General features: G+C 44.5%; 1 protein-coding gene across 4 annotated transcripts in view; it reads left to right on the forward strand.

Moving 5' to 3' along the window:
• Positions 1–9078: 9078 nt before the first annotated feature.
• LOC119745289 (rho-related protein racA-like) overlaps positions 9079–16917 on the forward strand; it is a 37027-nt gene continuing 29188 nt past the window's right edge. Inside the window, exons 1-3 of one of the 4 annotated variants that reach the window (XM_038221541.1) lie at positions 9079–9307; positions 14794–14889; positions 15904–16087. In XM_038221541.1, the coding sequence (XP_038077469.1) occupies positions 15905–16087 (183 nt within the window). In that variant the 5' untranslated portion in view covers positions 9079–9307; positions 14794–14889; position 15904. The remainder of the gene's footprint in view (positions 9308–14793; positions 14890–15903; positions 16088–16917) is intronic. The other 3 variants (XM_038221540.1, XM_038221538.1, XM_038221539.1) reach the window with 3 other exon arrangements.

The raw sequence follows: 16917 nt of genomic DNA on the forward strand, positions 1-16917 counted from the left end.
AAGGGACACCGCCAGTATTCTTCTCAGAAAAAGGAATGCACTAAACCTTTGGGTTGTCTTTTAATGATTGGGACAGCTAGACTACGGGAACTCATTGGCTGGCTTTTAATTACATCAAGTTATGGCTTGGCCTTTTGTTATCGATGTATAGGCATGAGGGGTCGCTGAGCTATGACCAAAAGCTGCACATAAAAGCCACAGGGACCGATGCAGCTCATCATAGTCAAATGGGCAAACAAACCTTCTATCAGCCTAATCACGCAAGATTTAAATTAAAAAGTACCAAAATGAAACGAAACGCACTTGCAAATAGAGATTTTTCATGTTCATTATGTTAAATCCTCCCCACGGACATGGGCTGAACTTCCTTAATTGTAATGTATACTTCGCTTGCATTGTTTGCTCGAATACGCTACATTCTTATTAAATCCAATACGTTTTCCCGTTTTATTCGTAAGTGACGTGGGGTAGTTTTCAGAAAATCATAGTGGCGCACTTGATCGTGAGATTTGACTTTCCTGTAATTATGTTGTACATAATAATTTATCTTACCTTAGGAAACCCCTCCCCCTAATTTTTTTTTTCAAAGTGTGAATAAGAAATAATTAAACGACCCTTTTTATACTGTTATCAATACATTTCCAATTAATTAGCCCTACAGCGGGTTATAAAGTTATGAATGCATAAGCTATGTTGGCATAAGATTTGGTAATTGTGTCGACAATATTCAACATTAAAAAATATATGCGAAATATGTACATGTAGTACTATTTTTTATCACTTTTGTAAGGCCTCACTTTGGCTGTCTGCATGCCGCTATTGCAAATAGTCATTTGAAATGTTGGGCAAATGTCTTTGATAATTTGCCTTTGAAATGGCGACAAAATGACTGTGGCCTTTGTAAGAGACGCAAACAAGCGAGATACAATTTGGCGAAATTCTTAACACCATCGTGTCGAAATTCATTTCGGGACCATTTTTCCTCAGTGACGATGTCTGTGCTTGCTGATGAAAGGCTGTCATTCCCCCGGGACCTAATGTCCAACTACAGGATGTTTGCTACAGTAAAACAGCGTCATCATCCAAGAATAACGAGCGACTGATTCGCCGTAACTCCCATGTAATGACCGCTTCATTTGGTTTAATTAATACCGACTTCATGTCGGTGAAGTCCACCGGGGCTGTCCCCCGGGGACTCGCATGCAAGCCCTGCTCGCGCTGCACCAGCCGACGCTACTGATATTACTGATGACGGGTGTATCTATTCCCAGCCCGACAGTACATGTATAGGGATGGATGTTTAAAGAGAGAAAAACATGAGGGCTAGGGGAAGAAGTTTCGGTCGGTGTCCTACTCTGAGACGAAGAATGAAAGCACGGAAGTAAGACCACTCTCTCCCTGCTGAGCTCGGCAGTAGATGTATCAGGGGACACGTTTAACCTTGGCAGTGGCTTGCGCCTGCCTTTCGGCTTGGACGCTGGATTACAGGAAGACAGGAGAAAGGCAGATAGAGGGACAGAACCTGAGTGAAAGATGCTCACCGACGATTCATGAGAATAACGAGCCGTCACTCACGGCGGCTGTTTGATGGAAACAGACAACAAGCTGGTTGGATTCTGTAGCGTCTGCCCTTATAGGTGTTTTTGTTTTGATTTTTGTTTTTAACATTTTTCATTTCAGAATCTAACTGTACACTGCAGGGCTGCAAGTAGTGTTTCATGTCGTATAATAACACCATGGAAGCCATATTAGTCCTCCAACGGCCCTTAGCTCAATTTAAGGAAGCCCGTAGTGCCCCTCCCGGCCCCCCCCCCCCCCCCCCCCCCCAACATACGACACTGGCAGGACGTATAGCAATCAACACTCCCAGCCGCATACATGCCTGGGCCCAATTTGACGGATTTGCTTAAATACAGTTTGCAGGGAAAAAACGCTTAATGTAGCAGAAAATTCCTCAAATACGGTAAGCATATTTTAGGGTTAGCAAGGTTTTTTGGCTTATGCGCATGCTCTTACAGCAAAGAATGGTGAAATTCTGTGGTTAGCAGAGCCATGCCATTTTGGCAGTTGGGACACACCCTAGCCCAGGCTATACGTAATGCAATGAAATCGTCGTCCAACCTGGGCTAGGACACACCCGTGCTATTATTGCGCAGAAAGCAATTTTGAAAGTACCCACTATCACATGTAGCTTGTTTGGGAGAGGGGCAGGGGCGGCCCCTGCTATTCCTCGATCCGTAGCTGGAGCGCTGCTTCTTGATCACTTTCCTTGGTACTTTTGAAATACACCGCCAGAGTTTGATGACACGCCACGTGTATTAGGTTTAATTGCACTATGTAGAGTATGAATATAATTATGAAGCGAATCAAACTTTTCACTTTAGTAATGAAGATAAACGCGTCATAAATGAGCTTTCTTTAATTACATTTATACATGATTACATGTAGATCATACCTCGAAGTTTTTTAATAGTTTGGTGTTTTCTTATCTGTTAGATTGCCGGAAACCGAAGTGCGCCAGGCAAACTGCAAACTGCTAAATGTGAATTGCATTTAATTCTTGTATGAATTAAGTATAATGGTGCCTCTGTGTAGCATTTTATTTGCTTAAAATGTTTCGAGTTACACACAGGACAAAGATACATTTTTTTTCTTTGGGAAAAGTACGCTTTTCAAACTGAGTTGTGACGTACTGTACCTTTTACAGTCTTCTCTTACAAAAATCTAACAACCTACTCCTTTACAGTCATCTAACGATGATGACATGAAACAGTCTCTGGCACCAAGTTGACATCTTCGTACACACGGAGCGGCACTGCTGTGAAAACACAGCACCGAGTCACTTGGGACCCCGCTCATGATGTCTCTAATGGCGGGCCTGTGAAGCACAATCGACGGCCGAGATGCGCCTGCAATAAGACGCTCAGGAGACATAGAGTTGAGGGAAAAGACGACGAGAGAGTTAGTCCCCTCTCGCGGGTGAAAGACTTCCGTTGTTCCTTACCAAGCAGGCCGTGAGCAAATTAGCCCAGGGATTTGGCTTAGCGAGGGATGAGGGGGCACAAGCCGGAAGGCTGACGGGGCACGGGAAGGACGGGCCAGCGCACCGGATGATGTTGGAGCGGAGGGGTCTGAAGGTGGTGAGCCCAGCCGGAGTTCTTGGCTGATGGACCTCGACTAATCATCTTCCACTTAAGCCGAGGTGCGATGAGGCTTTGCATCAAACATGGCTTCCTCTTGCTTCCCGATGCCTTTCTGCCGATGATGGAGTGAAATCATGAAATATCGCTATGAGACTACTTGTCAACAACAAAAGAAAGACAGGTTATTGAAAAAAAGTTAGATCAGTAAATGCAAATGAATCTGTGCATAAATGCCTTATTATGAAGAACACGTTTATACAAATCAAAACCCCCACTTCGACGCCTTAGGAAGAACATGTTCGTACAAAACCCAACTGTCAAATTAAAATCGGCCAATTATTGTGTAAGTAATCATTCCCTCTTCTGAATTAAACTTTACTTAAGTTTGCGACCTTGTAATGTTTCTCGAGGAGCACATAGACCGTACATTTCATGCAAGTTTCTTCATGCAGTAAACGCGCTGAAGTCGTAACGTTAAAGCCTTGGCGTTTAAGGAGGTGGGGATGGGCCACGGTACGGGCACGCCCAACCTCCGAGAGGCAGAGTTGTAGTCGAGTCACCAACGTCGAGTCCGAGTCCCGAGTCACAAGCCTCGAGTCCGAGTCTCGAGTCACAAGCCTCGAGTCCGAGTCCGAGTCACGAGTCACTTCTTAGTTGTTCACCAAACTAATACTTTTTTTTATTAAATTATTTTTCAATCCTCCATTCTGTCATTTAAGTAAATCCCAGTGTAAATAGTTTACATTGTGTGTGTACATGTTGTTTAGACCCAAAATGTGTTTTCCTTTTAATACCGGACACTTTTTGGCAGGACACCAGGCCCTGGTGCTCGTCGTGAACGCCCTAGGCTTTGGTGCGTGGCCCCTGGATACGATTTTCCGCGGCGCCGTGTTTTGTCTACGGAGTAAAACAGAATGCTACATTCGTCGCACAATACGTAAAGTTACGTTTTTTCTTTTGATGAAAATACGTGACTCGAGTCACGAGTCACCAAGCTCGAGTCCGAGTCATCATGGTCGAGTCCAAGTCCGAGTCATTTTCCAATGTGACTCGAGTCGAGTCCGAGTCACACAAAAAATGTGACTCGAGTCCGACTCGGAGTCCTACAACACTGCCGAGAGGTTGTACCCACTGCTTGACATTTGAAGAAGAAAAAAAGAGCTTGCAATTCCAGAAACAATCCATTGAGAGACCTCCTCTAGATAATGAAGACCCAAGAGTGCTCCCCCTCCTAAAAAATTGGCCCCAGTTTATCACTGGCTTGGTCAGTGGAGTGAAATAACTTGACACATTTTATTCGCGGCTTGAGTAACGCAGTGTTAATGCTGAATTTCAGCCCGTTATTGTACGTATCGTGACTCACATTACTTAAGATTTAAGGATAACCCTGACCACTTGCAGGCGATTCCGAGTTCATTTAATTTAGGATCGGAAAGTTGGGATTTCCTTCCCTGAATCCATATAGGCATTGAAGCTATATAAAAACCTGACGTCAAGTACTGTGTCCATTACAAGTCCTTACTATCGGGATATTGCCCTAAGTTGCCTATTCACTTCATCCAAGTTGAAGCCTGTTCAGTTTGTATCCTGACTATATGGCTCAAGTCAGTAAGGTATCAAGTTAGTAAGGTAAAGGTCCCAGGTATCGGTCTGATTTGGAGTCCATTATCTTCTTCTCGTCTTGACGCCTTGGAGGGGAGGTGGTGTCTATAGTCCGAATCATTGCTATCATCACCGGGTACCAGTAGCCTAGCGAGCCAGGCTTTGGGTCGAGAGGGAGCAAAATTGGTATTTCGTTCCTGGGAAAAGTGGCCTTATTTTTTTTTTCGGTCGTGAAAATTGTAAAGAGTAGGGACGGTATTACTACTAAAAGCGGTTTTATGCTGGCGCTTTCGTTTCCTCAGAAAAACAAAATAGCAAATTGTCGCCAGGAGGCGGCACGAGTCAGTCACGGGGAACAAGACAAAGGCATGCAACTCTGCGTCCACTGATTTCAAAAACAGATCACTGATGGGTTGATCTTGTTTCAAATCGCTGAGTGAGAAGGTGAAGTCCAGATCGAGTGCCGATGAGTTACAAAATGTGTAATCACCCCAGCATCATGACTTGCGTTGAGCATATAACAAGTGCTGTCAGACTCCCAGAAAAGATAGGTGTCGAGTTCGAGTCATTGCGCATTCACCAATATTATGAATCCTACCGAAGGGTCGCAGAGCCTTAAAAAAATATAAATTAGATTCAACCTAAGACATGTGGTTCACAGAGTATTCGTTTTGAGTCCGATTCTAGGTGACCTACTGAGAACTGAGGTTATCATCGCTTGATGATTAAGCCAAAATTGATGTGCTGGTGAGTTTTGACAACCTATTCCGCTTCTTGTTAGTAAAGGCTGGAGGATCAAATTCCGTCAAAGTCTCCAAGTCAAAAGCAACATAGACATATAAAAGAACACATTTGATCCTTCGTATAATTATCGTCAACACAAAACCGCTGTTCAAATTTAAAAACCTTATCTACACTCTATAGTGACACGTAAGTTGCTGTACTTTTAAAACCTGCGTGTCGAGAGCATGCATGCCTCGAGCCTTTCATTAATTTGTAAAAGAGCTGCCATTTTTTCCTCTTTATATAAATAAGAAGCACCAAGGAATGATACATCAACGTTAACATATCTCCATTGACTATATATCTGCAGGGGGCAGCGGAGGGAGAGGCTCACGCGCATTTTAATTAAATCTCTTCACTCGAGTGGCTCTGTATCTGACGCCCCATCCAACCCCCATCTATCAAGAATCTGCTCTCCCATGTTCCACTGTGATTCCCCCCAAATCATGTTTTATTTGGTTTCCGTTCGCGAGGGCCTTAAATGGCAATTCCGGTTTCACAGTCTGAGCTGTTAACGTATGGCGGCCGTGCCTTGCTTTCGCGCCCTTTTGGCTCTGGGCTGGAACGCGAGCAAATTGGGAAGCCAGGTAATGACAGCCGCTGCATACCCACCACTCCATTGGTAGAGCACAGAGGACGGGCAAGCCACCGGTAATAACCGATTACTTTGACACGGCAAAGGCGTTGGCTTTGTAAATAGTAACTCGTCCTCTCTCAATCATTGTCCGTTCTGGAAAATTGTTTTCTTGGTCCGGAGGGTGTAAGAGCCGTGATTTCTGAATTATGCATACATTAGATATTGGATTTGGTGGCGAGCGGGAAAAAAATATGCTGAACGATGAGAGAAACTTCTGAGAAAGACAGGGTGTGGACGGTAGCGGAAGTGTATTCGGGTTGGTTTTTTTTATAGGAAGGCAGATGTGAATCTAATTCTTGTAGAGGGGGTCGTCATTTAGGAATGGTTGTGAGGAGGTTGCAGTGCGGGCATCATACCCTTTAGCCTTATGAGATGTTATTGACAAATATTTTGAAGAAAAAAAGGTCAAAAAAGCTAAGGAAAATGTGAACTTCAGCCTATTATTTTAGAGCCACGAGCCCAGGTCAGGGTTGGCAATGACCTTTTTCCTTCCTTCCCTGCATCCTCTGGAGTCCGGCAGGGTTGTGTGCTGGCTGCTGGCACTGCATATAGTTTTGCTCTGTCATGTATCAAAGTTTGTGTCACTGAGTGTGAGGGCTCATTCGGGATTGATGTATACGGGAATCATGTTTACCGACCTGCTTCATATTCGATGCCACCCTCTTCATAATTGGCGGGACTCCCTCAAAACCTCTCCGCTTGAGGCTGCTATTTGGCCTTAAGCCGTCATGGGTAAAACTATAGCTCAGAGCCCAAGCGGTCCAACTCCGGACAAAACCCTACCGATTATGTTGTTTTTGAAGCAGTGGACTCATTTTGCCACCTTGTATCTGGGGAGGTGGACCCTGATGGTCCTGTGCTACTGGCAGTGGCGGCGCTACGGGGGACCAAGGAGGTGATCCCCCCACTGAGTTGTTTCCTTGCCCTCCTCTCCCCCCCCCCCTTCCCCAGTTTTCCCCCTCCCCCACCATTTTCTCCTAACACTGTATCTACAAACAGATTAATTATGTTTGTTTTCTTCGTTGTTAAGATTAGTTGAAGATGGAGAGTGAATCATCATTCTGTGGACACATGGGCCAAAGAAAGACACTAGTACTTTGGTAGACAAAACACGCCAAACATGCACAGCCGAAGATTTAGGATATCATTAGATTTTATTTTGACTGCCCCCAAAATATTTCCTTGCTCCCAATTATCCCACCCCGCCCTAATTTTAGAGTCTGGCGCCGCCATTAAGCTATTGGATCGATGAACTAATAAAAATATGCACATAATTAATTAATTCAAAAGCTATAGCGCCATTATTTGATCACTGGTATAGTCACCAAGTCTATACATATACATTGGTGTTATTTTTTCTTTAGGATAACTAGCCAAAAATGTAATCCATACCCGAACGTCCACAAATAGAAATCACCTCTTTCCAGTGGCGAATCCAGGTTTGGATGGGGGGATTGAAATAATGGGCGTTGCCAGAGGAATTTGGATGAGCGGTGTGTCGACACATTATTTTGTCAACAGTGCTGGATAGTAGCCAGTCACTCCATCACCCCCTCCCCCACCTTCACCCAAAAAAAAGGGGGGGGGGAGGGAGGGGGGGAGGGGAGATCAGGGTTCGAGGGCTGGGCGTCATCTGTATAATGGGGGCGCTGTTCAAAGCGGACGTTATTTTGACAACAGTGGCTCGCTGGCGCTGGCGGCGAATTTCTTTTCCGTAGGCGGCATGCTCCAAAGTCATAAATAATTCACTAGTTTGATCGGGCCAGTATGTTTATTCATGAAACAGAACAATGATATCAAGAGCATTGTTGATATTTAGTAAACTACCTTTAAAGCATTTTAAAGTACGGACATCGTCGAGCTACCACACAGTAGCCTAGTGGATGGATAGCGTGATAGTGGAAAGTGGATAGCGGAGCTCTGGATACAAAGATCCCCGGGTTCGAATCCACGTCGTAGCTGCTCATTTTCATCAACTGTTTTTCTTCTCTGAATTCATCGTTTAGATAATTGTATTTTAAGGGGAAAAGAGAACGAGAACCTAAGCGTCTTGCAACGCATTCAAAGGAAAACTGAATTGCATGACTTTGGAGCATCCCGCCTACGGAAAAAAATTCGCGCGTTGGCGCAGTGATCGTGAGCATTGTACGCATGTACGGTTAAAACTAGTCCAAGACTACATTTTTGGAGAAGTATACTCCCGTAATTCAGCCCTGAGTTCCGATTTATAAGCACTGTCACTCAAGCCACCGCAGGCGCGGATCCTTAATTTGTTTTCATAGAAATAGGGGGCGCTCTTCAAACCGACCATTTTCAGGGCGCATTGTGAGCGAGGTTTTGGGCCACGGTTTTGATATTCCTCGTTCATATCAGAACTCTACATTTTGAGAAATGGTTACTGAAAACAAAAAGTTTTGTTTTCATCTCGAGGGGGCACACACATTTTATGCTCGAGGGGGCACATTTATGTCCGCAAGAGGGGCACTCAGTGGGTAAATCGGGGGGCCGGGGAACTAGCCCCCCCCCCCGCCCCCGGTTCCGCCACCGGGACTCCCGGGGGCCGGCCTGGGGCACACCCCTGTTACTCCCCCCCCCCCCCTTGCGTATAGATTTAGGATTGAGGTTGGGGTTGGCCAATTGGTACTGTTTTTTTTCTAAAAACAGAAATAGGCTTCACTTTTTTGTCTGTAAAATTATACAAGCAGGGCAGAGTTACTGCGGTTGAAATGCTAGTGTTTCTATTGTTTCTGAAACAAAGAAGAACAAAAGATAAAATGTCAACACCCCCCCCCCCCACTAACACGTGTCCAAACTCCAATTAACAAGAGACTGCAGGGATCCCCGGCACATCATTGATTCAAAAACCGATGATGGATGGACTAGGAACCAGTCTAACCATTGATGCATTGATGCGTTGTGGACAAAAATAAGAATGACATCATTCAAACTGCACGCCAACCCTCCGTCTATTTTTAGATCAAAGTTTCTCCCATAAAAATGGGAATGGAGGAAGTCACGAACAACAAAGTTCGAGCAGCTTTGCTTGAACATCAAGCACGCAACTTATTAGGCCTACTAGTACTAGCAGAAAGTCAGTCTCATCACGGAGAACTTCCCTTTGGTTGAAAAAGAAATAGATTCGGTAAGTGAGGGCATTTCCTTACTCTGTGCATCTGTGTGTGTGGTAGACCCGTGAACGGGGGGTCAGACAAGTCGACCGTTGAGACAACTCGACTCGGGACAAGTCGACCGTTGAGACAACTCGACCGTTGAGACAACTCGACCGTATGTGCGATAAATGGAAAGACAAGTCGACCGTTGAGACAAGTCGCCTCGCATGTTTTTGGGCCTAGTTTCAGGGATAGTACCGGGGATTTTTGACGGCGGCTGATCGCCGTTTGGGAGTGATGACACATGAGGTTTTCTTGTTGCATATAACAGAGCCGATATAGCGCAGCGTGATTGTTTTTGCCGGGCCGGTGCGCCCACTTGCCGCGCCGGTTGACATGCCCGCGTGCCGGGCCGGGCCCGTTCCTCAATCGCGGGCAGGGCGCGCCAGCCCAACGCGACGGCCACCGGATCGGATCGCCCTCTGTGCATCGAGTATGCCCGCGCCGCGTCCTGCCACAGATTTTTGCAACTTTTTCCGCTCCACGTGTATACATTTCCATTAAGTCGAGCTGTCTCAACGGTCGAGTTGTCCCGAGTCGAGTTGTCTCAACGGTCGACTTGTCTCAACGGTCGACTTGTCCCGAGTCGAGTTGTCTCAACGGTCGACTCGTCTGACATTCCCGTGAACGTGGCTATTATAGTATTTATACGCTTCAGTCTATAGTAAAAACACTCTATCATGTCTATTGTGATCCGCTGTTATTATTAATGGAGTGACCGTTCTAGCCGAATTTCGGCTACATTTGACAGAATATTTGCATACAAAAATGAGTTGTACAGAAAATCAGCAGAACATTTTTTTCGGCAGAATTATGAAGATGAAGGAAAATGAAAAAGATTGGAAAGAAATATGGCACATTTGGTTTGAAAAACCTTCATTTTTTGAAAAATCCTTAAAACAAACCCTTGCACAATGGAACAGCAATATAAACTGGGTGATTTGGCAGACTTTCGAAGTGGATTTAGCAGAATTTTACATGGTATTACGGTCATCCTGCCATGTAAGACGGTTAGTCGGGTACCCACTGGTGATACTTCTTTCGTTTTGCGCATGCGGAACTCGGGGTACCATAGTGTCATGCCTGTCTTTGATTTTCTGATCATTTTGAAAACATTCGTTGCGACAAAGATGTGCCGTACTTTACATCAAATTTCTTTCACATTTTCTTTGAAAGTGCTTTCAAAAGGTGTCCCTAGAGGTTCTACCGGGGGGGGGGGGGGGGGGAAAGGGGGCTTTAGCCCCCGCGAAATTTTGTCTAGCCCCCCCAAAAAAATATTCCATAAAAAAAAAATGGCAGTAGCTAAATGTAGAAGTTGACATGCAAATTATCTCCCCCCCCCAAAAAAAAAATAGTCGTTTGTACACTATATATGGTATTATAGGGTGCATGATTGTAGGATGTTATCAGCTCTCCCTATTGAAAATGTGGTACGAGCCCAAAAATTGACTTGTGCATGGCTCCTGGCTAGACTGCATGTTTCCTGCTGGGCCCCCTAAAAATATTGGAGTCAGAAGGACAATGGGAACAGGGAAGCAGACTAGCTCATGGCTAGCATCAGACAGACCAATCACAGGGTGCTTCGATTGGTCACCTGGATTGGTTGCCTCGATGGACCAATCACGTGGTGTCTCTTTCGAGCGTTTTCACGGCGACCAATAAAAGTGCCCTGTGATTGGTCTGTCTGATGCTAGCCAGGAAACAGTCTAGCCAGGATCGAGCCATGAACAAGTCAATTTTCCCTGGGCCAAAACATTGGGCTCTAGATCCAAAAATGTATCCGTGTTTAATGACAGAAATGACAAAGTTAATCATGATGATAACTGAACTGGTTGCCATTAGCACTGGCCGAGTAATCCGAGTGCTCAAGTATTCGTGAGTAGTGTTTGCTACTACTCATGGTTTTTCATCTACTCTAGTGCTCGTCCTGGTGCGAGTAGAAGTAGGCACATGTACTCCATGTACTCGCGAGTAGCAATTTGGTTTACAAGTGCTGACTTAGAAAAAAGTAACCACTTTGTGGTTTCTGCCCCAAACTTGTCTTTTGTCTTAATAACGTCCCCTGCAATAAAGGAATCACTACCTCCATCTGTTTCCTTGGGATTCCACTAACTCTCTCAACAAATAAATCTTCAAGCAAAATGAGCCAAAGTTTTGCAGATTATATAGTAAGGATATCATTGTTGAAGAATGTGATGTGTCTTCCATGCTGTATATTTTTAGTGACTACCATCTTACTGTCAAATGCCATTATTTTCTGTATGGAATTTAGTAAACTACTGGCGAATACTCGACTACCCGCGAGAAATTTCTCTGTTAGTACTGTGGTAGGAAAATCTACTGCTCGCCCAGGCCTAGTTGCCATGGTAACAATGGGCATCCTACGTAATTGTTTTTGTACCCTTTTGACCTCTGATAGAAGGTAAAAAAGATCACCAAATTCCATACTGATCAGTCAAAGCGTTCAGGACTTTATAATAAACAAGCTGATTTACCCGATCATAGATCGGGTATAGGGCGTAGTGTTGGGGATGAAAATGTGGGCAGTTAAATGTAAATGGGGGATCATTGAGGAGACATGCAGTTATAGAAAAACAATTTTTGTGGTGTGATCTGAGGCAATTTCTGACCACTGAAACCAATTTGAGCAAAAGATCATCTTTTAAACATCATTTTCGAGCTTGGGGTAATTGAATCAGGTACACGGTATTCTGAGCAATGGAATCATTATAGTAGGCTACAATTTTTATTCGGGGAAGAGAAAGTGGGGGGGGGGACCAAACAATGTCCCCGCTTTAAAATGTGGGGGGGGGGGGGTCCCCCTCTTGTCTTTCCCACCGATTTACGCACATGATAATTATGTACCCTGATAACTGTCTGTAAATGTTCCCGTTGGTCTGTTGAATTGGCATTTTGTGAGGCAGTCGCATTGCCGGGAGAACGTAGTGAAAAGGTTACCGTAGTACACAGGCGAAGGCTGATTGTACAGTTTGGACAATAAATCATAATGTAATCAAACGTGAAGTTGTCATTTGCAATGGAAATGTTGAGTGTTAGTTACCATAAAATTACAAACGGTGTGAATGATGGAGGAAGGTCATAATTAAGTTTCAGTATTGGACTCTTCAACAAACGTAAACTTGAACTTCTTACAATTTGCGAGACCGTCTGCGAGGAAAAAGTTGATTCAACTTTTATTCAAGTTGGTCAACCATCTATATAAGAGCAAGTTTTATTCGGCCTCCGAGAAATGTTCGCTCCTGAAAGGTTCCGAGACCGCGGTCTCCCGCGACGCCAAAATGGCTCCACGTCCATAGAAAAATACGGAGAATTTCTTCCGCCAAATCAAGCACTTCAGGTCGTCCTAATTTTTCCGTACGGACCGGCGATCCGTTTTGTGGATTTTTTTGTGACTGCGTTCAAGATCGCAATATTTGAAGCAATGTATCGACCCTTCGCTGATCCCAAACAGGCCCCCGAAATTATAACGCGACACTGACTGTGACGTGCAGCGAACTCACAACGCTCAGCCTTGGTGGAAGCATATAGACAATGATAGAGCTAGTGGAAGCATGGAGCTGTAAACACATTATGGAAGCAACAGCACTCTATCACGCGACGTCACATGCTTGTGCTTCAAATACCGAGCACCGTAGACTCAACCTCGTTTCCAGGGTGTGGAGCAGGCTGCAGTACGCGTTGCCAGTGACGGTTTTACGCATAGCCCGGAAGTACTACGCAGTGTAGACTTTCGATTGGTCAGACCGCGGCAAGGCATACTAATGTGTAGTCCTTCTGGGTATTCGTTGCACTCGGCGCAGGGGCGGCAAGCGAAGCGAATAGGGACACTTGGTGGCCACGCACCATGGAGAAAAAACATTTTGCCAAGGTCACCCCATACTAACGTTTGGTGAACACTTTTGCCGAACGGCCGAGTAGAACACGTAAACGAAACCCCTACGTTGAAGCCGCTGACCTCGCACAGTCTAGACTCGCAGAAAAGCCAGAACGGGGGGCGGCCAGGCAGTCAACGTGAAAGCGCACACGACGGCAAATTCCTGCGCAAAATGCAGTCACGAAAAATCGACGAAACGGATCGCCGGTCCATACCGGAAAATTAGGACGACACGAAGCGTCCGACCCGGCGGAAGACACCCTCTGCATTTTTCCACGGACGTGGAGCGATTTTGGCGGTCTCGGATCCTTTCAGGAGCAAACATCGTCTCGGGGGCGAGTAAACTTCTCTCTTATATATATAGATATCATTGCCGGGGAGGGGGGGGGGGGTGTGGCTCCGCCCCTGATACTCATAGGGTTTATATTAACCTGCATCAAAAAATATTAAGCTAATCATTACACAAGGCTATCACATATACTTTTCACTGATAGTGATGAAACAAAGAAATTAACACCATTAAAGTGTTGCCACCTCAGGTACAGGCATCTTGAAAAGAATGTTTTTTTACGTGACGTGACATGCAGGACATACTTGAGCGCACAATTTAGCATGCAGCCTTCGAACTATGCTCGCAGTGCGCTCTGGAAAGTCATTCAGCGTCATTTTCGTATTCTACACGGCCAGCGGTTAGTGGAGGAGCACACACGCAGCCCATGGAATCTAGGCTAGCTGCCTGTGCTCTGTCACTGTAAATTAGTTGTGAAAATTTGTGACCTACAACACTCCATGACTTTGATTCTTGAGATTCTATGCCCTTAGAGAATGGTTTTGGACAATTTTCATCATAAGCCTTTAGTTTTAAGGATAGCGTACACAATAGTAGGGTAGTTTTTGATTTTGGTAGATTTCGGAAAATACAAAAGAGTTACCCAAACCAGATCTTCTGCTGTGTCCTCTATCGCCAAAAGGTTAATTAGCATATTACCAGGTCTACACAGAATTAAATGCTTCATTGAGTTCACTACACCAGGATATCCTGCTATACCGGTACATGCACAGCTACATTGTTGTATAGGCCTACCATTACCAGCATCTTAAGTGGGGTCAGGGAACCAGACTACAAGAATATGATAGGTTTTCTTGGTTTTTCCAGCATCTACAACCTCAAAACGTGAATAAAGTCACTTTAACAATATTTTCTATAACATACTAATCCTTGAAATCCATTTATTTCTGAAAATTGCAGCAAAAGCAAATGTTGTACATTCCCTTTAATTTCAGCTGAGCACATCGTGCAGCTGTATGCGCGTCGTTACATTGATAACAGGAGTTTGTAAAAACTGTACAGACGTGTACATGCTGAACGTGAAACATACATTGAAAGTACTACACCTTATGAAATTATGAGACATTGCACACGTAGGCCTACTATATTATGCATTTTGCATATCCAATAAAGGAAATACCGGTATGTGAGTCATCTATTGGGCAGTTCCTGCCACACAGGCAGATGAATTTCCCACCAAGAGTACTTAAACCATTTGTTTTTTGTTCATGTAGACTACATTGTACAGTGAAACTGAAAACAAGCACTGTTTGCTGAGATTTATGAGTTTGTACGAGTTCTTGAAGAAGAAGAGGATTTCCCAGATAAATGTAAGTGATTCAATTACATGTAGGCCTAATTGTACATAAGTTCCATGTGAATGTGATTAAAACGAAAAAAAAAAGACATGAACACGTAAATGTACATTATTTTTATTTATTTCTTTTTTTAAAAACTGGGCAGCCCATTCAGTGGAATCCACTGGTCCCCCATGGGGCCCAGTAAAGAGAAGACAATGTGAAGAAATTATAGTTTTAAAGGTGGGAGGAAAACCCCAGAAGAACATTCTGAGGAAAACCCATGGAATCAAGTGTGGGAACTGAAAACCAAATCCAATATCGAACCTGGGTCACAGCTGCGGAAGGCGAAGAAAGTACCGCTGTGCTAACCTGACTCACTATAGGTATACATTTGTGTACCTAGTGTGTGCGGCCATTGTGCGGTGTGTAGGGCCCTTCTTTAGTTTGATCAAATTAGAGTCAAGGGTGTCTTTCATCATTCAAAAATGACCTTTTCAATCTAAAGCAACTTCTCAATTCTGATGACACATTTGTTGTAAAGTTTTTGAACAGTTTCCTGGGGTAAAAATTGTGATTTTGGTGCCATGTGGTTCAGCTTGGTATTGCGCGTTCACGATCGCGGTGATCGCCATCTTTATTTTTGTGTTTTGTTTTGTCATAGTCATCGTCATAGACTTGTGATTTACTTGTGACTGGACTTGTTAGTAAAAACGTCATCCACGCGCGCCCACCATTGATAAGTAGCGCCCATTGGCTACAAACGCTGTAGCTGCGTTAACTTCCGGTTCTCATCGTGCAGGAAGTGCTGAAGGTGACGTCACACTAACGAACTGGATAGACTTGTGATTTACTTGTGACTTGTGAATAGACTTGTGACTGGAGTTGTGAATGGACTTGTGATTTACTTGTGACTGGACTTGTGATGGTGTCCTATGGGTGATGTATGTAGTTATGGGAAGATCCTGTATGCACAGTACACAGGTGCATATGTGCTTTGTACAAACTTTGTATTTCACTTACTCTTTTCCTTCCATTTCCCTCCAGAATGCAGAACCTAAAGCTTGTGGTTGTCGGCGATGGCGCCGTGGGGAAGAGCTGCCTCCTCATCAGTTACACAACGGGCTCTTTCCCGGGCAACTACGTACCCACGGTATTTGACAACTACTCCAACAGTGTCATGGTCGCAGGAAAACCCTACAACCTGGGGCTCTTTGATACGGCTGGACAGGTATGATCAGGGGCATGGCCAGACTGATTTGTTGGGGGGGGGGGGAATGAGACAACCAAATTGCAGGTGGACTAGTCTAGTTGTCAGTGTTGTAGTTGAGAACATTTTCACGAGTACAAGTACTTTGCCAGGAGTACAAGTAGGAGTACTTTGTTAGGAGTACGAGTACTTTGCCAGGAGTACGAGTACTTTGCTAGGAGTACGAGTACAAGTACTTTGCCAGGAGTACAAGTACTTTGCCAGGAGTACGAGTACTTTGCCAGGAGTACGAGTACTTTGCCAGGAGTACGAGTACTTTGCTAGGAGTACGAGTACAAGTACTTTGCCAGGAGTACGAGTACTTTGCTAGGAGTACGAGTACAAGTACTTTGCCAGGAGAACGAGTACTTTGCCAGGAGTACGAGTACTTTGCTAGGAGTACGAGTACAAGTACTTTGCCAGGAGTACGAGTACTTTGCCAGGAGTACGAGTACAAGTACTTTGCCAGGAGTACGAGTACAAGTACTTTGCCATGAGTACAAATACCGTACTTTGTCAGGAGTACAAGCATGAGTACAAATACCTTTCCATTCATGATTCTGAGTAGCAGTACAAGGCAACTTTCTTTCCATGAGTACAAGTATAATTACGAGTGCATAATTTGCATGCTTATGGGTATTGGTACCAGTACCGTCAGTGTAAGCACATGAGTCCAGGCACTTGGGACAAATGCAAACGCCTCCTCAACACTCAAAAATTTGTTCTGTTCCTGCATGTATCTAATTAATTCAGCAGGAGATCGTTTCTATGGGTACCAGTATGAATATCATTACTTTGTCTTGAGTACGAGG

This window comes from Patiria miniata, unplaced genomic scaffold, assembly GCF_015706575.1.
Source record: "Patiria miniata isolate m_02_andy unplaced genomic scaffold, ASM1570657v1 HiC_scaffold_7, whole genome shotgun sequence".
In the NCBI taxonomy this organism is placed as follows: domain Eukaryota; kingdom Metazoa; phylum Echinodermata; class Asteroidea; order Valvatida; family Asterinidae; genus Patiria; species Patiria miniata.